Raw genomic sequence first — 10,404 nt, forward strand, 5'->3', positions numbered from 1 at the left:
CTAGGTGTTTTGAAAGCCCCACGCTTCCAAGAGCTGCACCTTGAAGTTCTCCTGGCAGAGCGGAGGGTTGTCAAATGTCTCGCAGTGCTCCGTGCGCCCCCAGAGCAGCTCGGTGTCGAGGGCCAGAGCTCGGCCTCCCCCTCCACCTGCAAAAGCACGCCAGATGGTTGGGATCCGCTCTCACCTCCTCGCTGCCCAAGTGGAGAGAATGGCCCAGCCGACAAAGTTGCTAAGGACTGCCTCCATCTCTGCTTTATTTCCTCTGGCCACACCACAGAGCTGGGGTGGGAATGCCCTGAGCTCCCCTTTTGGCTAACCTGGATATCAGCATGGAAGCAGAGCTCCTAGAGAGTTGTCTGCAGGGCAGCTGGTACAAGGCAGGTACGAGCTAAATTATTAAACTGGTTGGAGAGCCAGAGAATGAGAAAAGATCATTGCATCCCCACAGCTAGGGCTAGCAGAGACCTGCTCTCTGGGGCTGGCAGAAGGGGCATCCTTGGCAGGAAGAGGGGGCTGATGTCATCTCCCCTGAGTTTTGGTTACTTAACCCAGGACAGGAGGTCTTTGTGTGCAAGGGGGCATCAGGGCAGATCAGATTCTGATCTGGAGCAAAGCCCTTCCTGGCCGAAGCAGCAATGTGTTGGGCAGCGCGCAAGGAGCGTGGGACCATGCGAGGGTGCCTGCCGTTAGGTACTTACCAATAATGATTCCTTCCCGAGACCCGGCCATGAACATGGAGGCTGTTTGGGAAGGCAGGAGGAAATGCCTAACGGCCAGAAAAGGGGAGAGGCGGCCTTTCGTCCTCTGCGGCGCGGGCACGGTGAGGYGGTTGGAGCTGGTGCTCTGGCCGCCTGGAGAAGAGCCGAGGAGGGAGGCAGGAGAGGGGGAAGGCGAGCGCTGGCGCGAGCGCGGCACCGCTTTGGCCAGCTCCGGCTTCTTGATGAATACCCACTCGTACCGCTCCATCTCAGGGCGCACCTGGAGAGCAGGAGAAACCCGGTGAACCCTGTCCTCTCTCTGCTGCTCGTGAAAGCCGGCACTGCGTGGCGAGGCTGGTCGGGGGCTAAATGCTATGTGCCAGGCCCGGTCCGGAGGCAGTGAAGGGACAAGGCATCTTGGCAGCACCAGGACTGCTCTGGTGGAGGTGGTGGCCAAGAGGTTGGTTTTGTCCACACTAGGCACAGCTGGGGACAGGGAAACCTGTGCCACCCACACTGCCGGATGGATGCTGGATGGATGCTGGACTTTGCCCCTGGGATTTTTGAGACAGATCCGCCCCACTCCCTCTGCAGGGACCCCAGGGCTGTTTGGGGATTGCTTCAGGCAGGAGCTGCCCCACGCAAACAGGGCAGAAACGCTCCCTGCTCGCAGTTACCCCTGTAGGATGCTCCAAGACCTGTCGAGAGTTATTGCACTTTGCCCCAGGGGCTCAGGCCACACAGGCTCGCCCGAGACAGGAGTTCTCCGGTTTTTCTGATCCAGCACAGCGATGTCTGTGCTGCTGCCTCCTAGCAGAGCTCAGGGGCAGTGGCAGGACCAGGTAAAAGAAGTGGCTTGATGCCTGCTGCTACACGCAGCAGCGTGTAACCGCCGTGCCCTAAGCTGTCAGAGGGGCGAAGGAAAAAGTAATCACAGACAAGCTCGTAAGTATAAACCCCTAAATAAAACGTGACTTACAGTGAATACGAAGCACTCCCCTGTCCCGAAAAAGCCCGATGTCGCCCCACTCTTTCTCCTTTCACTCCAGTCGGAGGAGAGAAATGCCCCGCACACCTTTGGGAGAGAGCACAGGGAGTAGTGAGCGGCTGCTGGGGAATCGGCAAGAGGAGGAGGCCTGGACCAGAGCACGCCATGGATGCTCCAGCCCTGTGGGGGACCTGAGATCTAAAATTTGCCATGTAAGCAAAATCCTGCATTAAGAAGAGTTTAGACAGAAACAGCCTGTCCCCACACCGCTGCTCTCTGCATGTGTGCAGAGCCATTGCTTGGCTTCAACGACTAAGTGGGTTGGTGCCATTTCGCTATTTCAGAGTTGCACCAAGCCGCTCGCTAGTTGACTGAGCGGGGCCGATTTCGCAGTGCTGGCACGTTCCCCGGCACAGTTGGGCTCCAGGCAATGCCCAGGCATGGGATGATAGCGTTTTGCATGGGCAGGATGAGGCCATCCGTTTGGGCTGCATAGGAGGAACCTGTGCCCTGGGCCTTGGGACCGGAGAGGCACTTGTCTCTGAACAGCCAAAATCTGACTCCCGGTGGTGGAAAGGAATAATTGTGGGGCTCARGGGGTTATTTTAACGCTATGATATTTCATTTCTGAAACATGCTCTACACTGGGGTCTAGGAGTCACTTGTCCCCAGCTGTGCCCATGGCCATTGGAGAGGTGGTCACTTGTCTTATGAGTCTTTAGGAAAAAGGCATTTAAAAATGGTAGAGACTCAGGTAACACATTTTTGTTACCTACAGGGGTTTTAATCAGTCCCAGGGAGAGGATTGAACATCACTCTCCAGATGTTTTGTCCAGTTTTTCCATCTGCGGTCAGGCCAACCCTGGTGCAGATGTCCTTCACATGACCACGGCTGGAGGAGACCTACTGAAGGGTGGGAAATCAAATCTGCCCTTGGTACTAAATAAGGAATAAAATGAGCTAAAAGGTGTCGGTAGCGGGGTTTTGTAAGTCACCTTTTGTAACGTGCAAAGCCCTGGAGGGTGGTAGAGTGTTTATCTCCTCGCCATGCTGAAGTGTCAGGCCTGGGAAAATCAGGACTTGCAGGCCAATAAATCTTTAGGATGCCTGAACAATTTACAGAACTTGCTTCCGCCATTTGATGAAGAGTGGAGAGATACAATATGGGTTTATGAGCCGCTCTCAGCGTCCCTGGAAAGAAGCCTGGCTTGGGTATTTTTGCAGTTATTTCACGACTTTCAAGTATTGTAGAAGCTGTCCTTATTTCTCTTCCATTTCCCTTGTGTGAATGCTATTGAAATCAAGGAGAGATCTTTGCATTTAATATATTTAAAGCAAGACCTCGCTCAGGCAAAGCATCTGCTGGCTTYGGGGAAGTCTGCTGAGTAAACACTTCAGGCTTTAATCTATATTTGCAGCAAAAAAAGTATCTCTCATAACTTCTCTCCATCTCTCTGTCCCCTCCTTTGCTTACCCCCAGTAGCGCCCTTTAGGCGTGCTACTGTGTGCCATGGGTGCTGCAGAATTTGGGAGCAGGCTGGCTTCACCTTGCAAAACCAGCTGAGCTGCCTGTTCCCCTTCTGATGCTGCGCTGGCTGCTGCACCTGGGCCCTCTCTTTGGATTTATGGCTGGGCTCCAAGGGCCGTCGGGAAGCCGGTGTAAGCACGCATTGTGTCTGTGTGTGTGTTTTGGTCTCTCCTAGAAGCTGGGGCAGACTCCCGGGTGGATAGAGCCGCAGCATGGACAGGAGGAGGACCTCGCCGCTCCACTGCTGCTCCAGGAAGTGCTGATGGGGGTAGGCACCCTTACCCGTGCCGGCACCCACGCTCCCAGCCCCCTTCTCTGCTTGGGAAATACTTACTTCTCCCTCTGTGGTTTTTATGAGCAGCACAGTCGGTTCATAACCTTCACAGCATGAGTAAAACCTGCAGAGATGAGCAAGGAGACTGGGTYGGTGCGAGTCTGAGACTGGCGCAGTGTGCTGCGCAGAGAGCCCAGGCGTTGGGCAGCTCCTCACCTGGAGCTGGGGCCAGGCGCCCATCACGAAATAGCCTATAAATGGCTTATATATCCTTCAGATACRGGGAAAAACAAACAGTCAGGTTTGCCTGCAGCTGGGTGCTGGACAGACAGGGATAAGGGAAGGAGGGAGCTATCAGAGGGGTTAAAACAACTCCTGTGGCCATGAAATGTCCATGGTAGGAGAGGTGTGAATTAGCAGTGATTGTGTGGGCAAACTTCTGCAGGAAAAGCGAGTGTTACCAAACGCCTACCCTTCCCCRTGTGATTTCATCAGTCTGTCTGATGGGGCGGCTGCAGGGATGGGAATCTGCAGAGGGATCTGCCTGGGCATCTGGCACTGTTTGCAATTAGATATTTAGTGCAGGAAACGCTGAGGGTTGGCAAGAGCTGGTCAGGCCAAAGCACTGGGAGGTGCTGCCRGAGTGGGAATCGCTGCCTCGCAGACATGACGGCAGCATTTCTAACTCGGCKTGGTGCAAGCATGGCCTGCCGGGCATCAGCCTGTGACCAAGGTGACACGGAGGACTTGTCCCTGCCCACCACTCTGCCCAGGCACGTCTGAGTCCGCTGTCTTCCTGGCAGCATCGGTCATGGCCTTGGCTGTGCTAATGGTATGACACAGGGAATTTGTCACCCGGTTGGGCTCATTTGTGCCTAGTGGCCCAAGTCTGAGCTGCCCGTCGCGTGGTGGGGAAGATCGCAGCCCCAGGCAGGATGGCAGGGCATCTTCCAGCAGCCACGGAGAGGGGATGGGGGATGCCCTGTTCGCTTCCGCATAGGACCACCTCTCCCTTTCGCAGTGCTGCATCTCCGCGGGCTCAGGCAGCGTCCCTCAAAGCCCAGGCTGGGGTACCAGAGGATGTGGAGTCTGCGCTGCAGGGCATTTTCAACCCAGGGCTGCTCTCGTCTGGAGTGGAAATCTTCTGGTCTAGCTTATACTAGTGGGGGGAAAGTGCTCTTTGGTTAGGGGTTGAAATAACCTGTTTTACACACTGTGTATGACATGAAGCTATAAAGGAGAGTTGAGAACAGTCGCTGCTTTTCTGGGTTGATTCTTATGTTGAGCAGCTTGTCTGAGTGAGCTCGTAAAAGGATAGTGGCAGAAACACTTAATCACTTAGCTCGGGCAGCTCTGGTGTTTGTGCAGTAAGTGGGGGAGTTGGCTTATTATGGGCCTTCTCGAGTCATCATTTTTGCTCGGTGAAGCAGGTAATTTCTCAGATAAATCCAAACATAAAATCCTCCCGTCCTATCCTCTGCACCGGGCTGGGGTGGGGATACTTGATGGGGGGAGTTTACCAAGTAAGCTTCCTTTCAATCTGGATGCATTTCTTAACTGTTGGGAGCCCAGGACCCTGCGTGACTCCCATCCTCCGAACGCCTGGGCTCTGTGCCCCGGGGCTGCCTGCTGGAAAGCGACACAGGGGAGCGGGGCTGTGTTTGGCCGGGATATGGCAGGGACACCTTGCTGTGGGGCAGCTGCTTCTCTCTCATGGGTTAGGGGAGCATGTTCATGTTCCTAACGGAGGGCTACAGTCCCACCAGCCCAAACATTAAATCCACCCTGAGAAGCAGGAGTGATTGATGGCACAGGCAGTGTCCAGTCCCCGGACAGTCCGAGCATCTTTGCCCAGCTCATCAGTGAGCACTTTCAGTAGAGAAATGCCCTGGCACTGAGCATTGCAGGGACATCTCCGCTTGCTCCCGTGCCCTGCAATTGCTCCACAACTGTGGCAGTGGGTGTCACAGGGCCGTTGTACGGTTCCCAGTGGTCCTGGGAGCCAGGATCAGCCCCGTGGCTCCTGCTTCGAGAGCTTCGGGTGGCCTTTTATGCTGATGTGGAGACACCCTGGATTTGGCAGACTGATCTAAAAGTGCTGTTTGAGTGGGGTTTGACAGAGAGAAAACAGCACCTGCACTGGTGAGGAGCATCAGGTAGGCAGGGGCTGAGTCTGCCCCCAGCATTTCACTGCAGCTGGGTTTGATTTGATACAGATGCTCCTGCTCTCTGCCAGCACAGCTGGGATGAGGGAAGAGGGCCAGATCCTGCTTACTGCAGAGAGGGATGCCCAGCCTCCCCTTGAATCATTCGCTGTTACGTCTAACCTCCGCCACTCACCCAAGTGGCTCCCGTGTTCATCGCCTCCATGCGAAGGAGATGTCCCTCCTGCCCAGACAGCGAGGGGACATGGGGAGCAATACCAAGGTGCAAAATGGGTCTTGACCATTAAAGGACCCTCTCAAGACTGCAAAGTAGAAAATATCATGTACTCCAGCTGCCGGGGCATTGGCAGCAAGTGCAGCCGGGTTGCTGCGGAGGAGGGAAGGGTTGTTAAAGGCCACTTGGCCACTTGGCTCGAGGTGGAGAGTGGCAGTCCCCACGGCTGCCTCTTGTGCTGTCTCCCCTGCACTTGCGCAGGCTGCGGAGCGGCGCAGGAAAGCATTGCCTAGGCTCAGCTTAGCCCTCTCTGAACTCAGACGGCACCTGGACGTCAGCGGGGACAGAGAAGAGACAGCACTGATCCCATGCAAGCTGGGTAAGGCTGATGAAATGTCCGTGGTGGCTTTTCAGGTGGGAGCCACCGGCACTGGCAGCTATGCCAGTCTGTGGCTCGGGAGGGCAGTCCTAGGGCAGCGCGCGTCCCATCCAGGCAAGGAGGGAGAGCGCTTGCCGAAAGAGGGGAGCTGGGAGGTGACAGCCAGCAAGACACTGGGATGAGCAAAGGAAGTGAAGTGCCCTCAGGGGCAACTGGACAAGCCCCAGCRCTGAGGCTGGTCTTTCTTTTGCAGGTTTGGGCATTGATCATGACACCTGGGCTTTCTTAGCTTGAGTTCAGAGGGTTCGATGCCTCCCCACTGCAGGATGCACCCGACACCTGAGCTCTGCCTGCTCTGCCCATGCTACTTCTCAGCTTAACGTGCTCCTTATGAGGAGCACGTTTGGGTTTCCTGCCTGAAAATACTCATGCAAAGGTAACATCTGCTCACTGGAAGGGTTTTGCTGTTCCATGGATTGAGAAATCAATGGAAAAGTCATTTTCCAGCTCAGTTTTGAACTGCAGCACTGATCGCAGCATCCAGCAGCTGCCCTTGGCTCTGTGCCGCCCTGATGGAGCAGGAGCATTGGGGACAGCGAGCTGGTTGGGCCTGGCTGATTGCAGCATGCTCGGCACAACGCAGCATGCAGGGACGTCAGGATGGGGGGCAGGACACAGCGGGGCCAGTATGGAGGCTGCTGGCAGTGCCAGCAAGGAGCTGGGCTACTCCCAGGCTCATGATCTCGAGGGAAAGGTTTTTGTTCCCTTAGTGGCAGCAGGCAGACATGGGACTCCCTGCTGCAGCCAGCAGAGTCCCCAGGAGACCTCAAACACACCCCATAAATACGTCGTGTTGTAAGGACTCCTTTCTACGCCACCAGTGTGCCAGCCTTTACCCAGTTTTATGCCTGGCCCATCTAACCCGACGTGACTTGCGGATAGCGCTTTACCTCTGCAGGCTGCACCCGTCTTCTGAGGTGGAGAAGAGCAGCAGTGGGGGGAAGAGGGAGAACCGCTCGGGGATCCAGGACCAGATGATGCGCATCTCCTGCGCTGTTACAATGCTGGAGCTGAAATTCTGCATGTCCACAGCCAGGTGGAAGGATTGCCTGTGCGAAGGAGGATGCCCGTTACTGCCGAGCCAGGGTGCCTCAGGGGCATGTGGGCTTTTATGGGTGCAGCCCCCACAAATCAGGTTTCCTTGTGCCTTCTGCGCCGTGAGCTTTCTTTTAGCGTCGTTATCCCTAATTGTATGGTACCCCTTAACCACATGACTGTCTGAAAGGCACCTAGCAGAGCCAAACCAAGGGAGCTCCCAGATGCTCCCCTCATGTTTATCTCCACTGTAACTCCTGGTTTATCTGCTTAGCCCCAATCTGCCTATCTGCCTATGCTGACAAACCGATAGGCCCTCTTACCTGCTCTGCACCATGGTCATGCCTCTCTCCATTAACGCCTTCCTGTTGGCCATCTGGAGAAGCCAGATTTCCTTGCGGGAGAACAGCCTGATGCCAAATGCTCTCTCTAAGAGTTTGTCGACAGTCACGTGCTCACCAATGTTCTGCACGAAAGCTTGCAGGTCTGTCTTGATGTCAATTCCCTCGAGCTCTGTGGAGGTCACTGAGAGCCTGTACTGCTTCAACAAGGCCAAAGCAATGCGGTAGAGGACCTTCTGCCCCTCCAGCAGGTAGACATCAAATATGCGGATGGCGTAATTGAAGGGGAGGTCATGGAAGAGCCAAGATAACCATTCGGAGTAGACCTCAAAGACATTCTCAGAGGCACTGGCTATCAGTCTGTGAGCTGCTGGGCAGTGCTTGTTGGCCAGATCCCCAAAAGTCATGCAGGAGGCTTGGTGGGCCAGGAAAGATTGGTCAATGTAGCTGGTGTGGGTGGTGTTGCTGGCGATGAGACGAGAGATGTTCTCGAAACACTGAGCTTCCTCTTCACTGTAGTGCAGCAGCAGAGCCACCAGAGAGGGGAGGATTGGGCTGTAGGTTATGTCGGGGAAAAGGTTGCCGATGCAGATGAGAATCTTCTTCAATGCCATGACCCCTTCCAGGGTCAAGCAGTACGTGGGCATGGAGCATCCTTCGAGGAAGTCTGGCAAAGGATGGGAGCTCACACTCTGCTTCCCAAAGAGCCGACTTGCTACGTCCGTGTAGACTAGAGCATCTGGAGTCACGAGTCGGCAGGCGACCTGCTGGATGAGCTGGTGGTAAACCTGAGCTCTCAGCGCACGGCTCGTTGCCCAGTAGCCTTCTCTTGCCAGCTTCTTCAGCTCTCTTTTGGGCTTAGTGAGGATGTCTCTGGGGATATTTGCCTGTTGCTCCAGGTCTGGCATCCTATCCCAATCCACAAACTGTCCACAGCCCAGACAAGAGGAATCATCAATATCCCAAGTGTCAGCCTCAGACGTGATCACCACAGTGACTGGAGATGAGCCAAACATTTCTGTAGGACAAAGACCCTTCATTCGACACGCTTCACCACCCCAGCTGACAGCGTTTCACCCTGACTGACGGCACTTCTAAGTTTTATGTCAAGGGAAGGTCTGCAGGAGGCTTCGCCTGGCTGGAGCTGCTTACACCRCCCTCGCCTCCTCACGCTCATCTGCAGACCCTTTACCTACCCCCAGCTGAAATATCGGACTTGGTCTGGAGGGGACACTGGGCCTGGAGGTGAGGGTGTGTTGTCCCCGCAGCACTGGGCATAGCTGGGCACAGCATTTACGCTCCCAGCAGTAGCAGACTCAAAGCCACTCTTTCCGATCATTAGCTAGAAGGCAATACGTTATTTCTGCCTCTTGAACGTGCTTGGGGGTACCATGCCGGGGAACCTTGCCGGGAAACGGCGCTGAGCACGGCCTCCTCCCCCTGGGGCAATGGAGGCAGCGGGGCTGGCTCCGTCCCGTGGAGCAGCGGCCAAGGCAGGAGCCCGATGGCTGCTGCCAGCTCTGCAGGGAGGCAGCGCAGGACGCAGCCTCTCCCACCCGGGGTGGCATCTCACCGACGGCTGAGACCTCTGCTTGCTGCTTCCCTTGCGCCAGGTCTGGCCCTCCATGAGACGGTTTAGTCGCTGAACTGGCAGAAAGTGGTGAATGGTTGCAAAACCTCTATCTGGGGGCACAGAAAGTGCCGGGCTGGGCACGGCATGGGTGACCGGGCTGCTTCCCCACTCTGGGAGAGGATTTTCACTCCCTTGAAAAGCTCCTAGCTTCCCTTCCCAGCCTGTGACTTGCTGAGATGGGCAGCGAGGATGCAGTCCATGTCCCCAGGGGACCACCATGGGACAGCAGCATTACAGGGCCATCAAAGGCCATCAGGCTCTGGAGTATCGCTGACAATTTGATGCTGGACGGCAGCTCAGCCCCAGTCCAGGCCTGCAGGACCTGGGGCAGCAGGGCCACGTGCTGCCRGCGATGCAATTTGCCCTGGCCAGGGGCTGAGGGAGGACCTGATGGGCCACCAAGTGGTGCTAAGGCCAAGGGGGACCATAGGCATCCTGTATCCTGAGGATGGAAGGGGCGGAAGGCAAYAACTTGCCTGAGTCTGGTACCCCAGCGCCAGGCTGGTGCCCACTGTGAGCACAGATGGAGCACACAAAACCAACCTCAGCCATTTATCCCCACTCTTACTGGCTCCTGCAAACATCTGGAGATGCCCATGTCCCGCTGCTCGTGCCAGGGGCTGACACGCAAGGCCGGGAAAACTCAGCTTTCTCCCACCCTCAGGCCGCTTGGGTACCGGAGCAGGCAGGACTGTGCAACCATTTTCCAAGGCGGTTTGGATACAGGAGATAGTGCTGCAGCAAGAAGGGCCTCACCAAGGGTGTGGGGAGAGGTCTGTGGGGTGCAAAGGGCTCCCCTTCTCTACGTAACCCGATGCACCCGAACAGACCCATCTAGCAGACCGCACATGAGGGCTGGAGATGGTTTGAAAAGCCRCCTGGAGACAGAGATCGCCTCGCGGAAGGGCTCTGAGGAGCCTCTTGCACTCCACACTCGGGCAGGGACGTGCAAGCTGCCGTCCTTGCGCAGCGAGGAACAGCAGAGTTTGAGCTCCTCCTAGAGAGCAAACGCGAGGCTTTTTTTTCCCCGGGGTTACAAGAGAGCTCAGCTCCGAATCCTGTTCGACACGATATTAATTGTCTCCGTGT

At 55.9% G+C, this 10,404-nt stretch overlaps 1 protein-coding gene across 1 annotated transcript; it reads right to left on the reverse strand.

Annotated features, from left to right (window-relative positions):
- Nucleotides 1-8,698, reverse strand: LOC112970883 (TBC1 domain family member 24-like). Its single transcript, XM_026075746.1, has 6 exons — nucleotides 7,665-8,698; nucleotides 7,197-7,355; nucleotides 3,549-3,612; nucleotides 1,678-1,773; nucleotides 699-978; nucleotides 1-146 (listed from the first exon to the last, which is right to left on the reverse strand). The coding sequence occupies exons 1-6, from the start codon at nucleotides 8,696-8,698 to the stop codon at nucleotides 1-3; spliced, it is 1,779 nt and encodes a 592-aa protein (XP_025931531.1).
- Nucleotides 8,699-10,404: the final 1,706 nt, after the last annotated feature.

Source organism: Apteryx rowi, unplaced genomic scaffold (genome assembly GCF_003343035.1).
Source record: "Apteryx rowi isolate R43461 unplaced genomic scaffold, aptRow1 scaffold_41, whole genome shotgun sequence".
In the NCBI taxonomy this organism is placed as follows: Eukaryota; Metazoa; Chordata; class Aves; order Apterygiformes; family Apterygidae; genus Apteryx; species Apteryx rowi.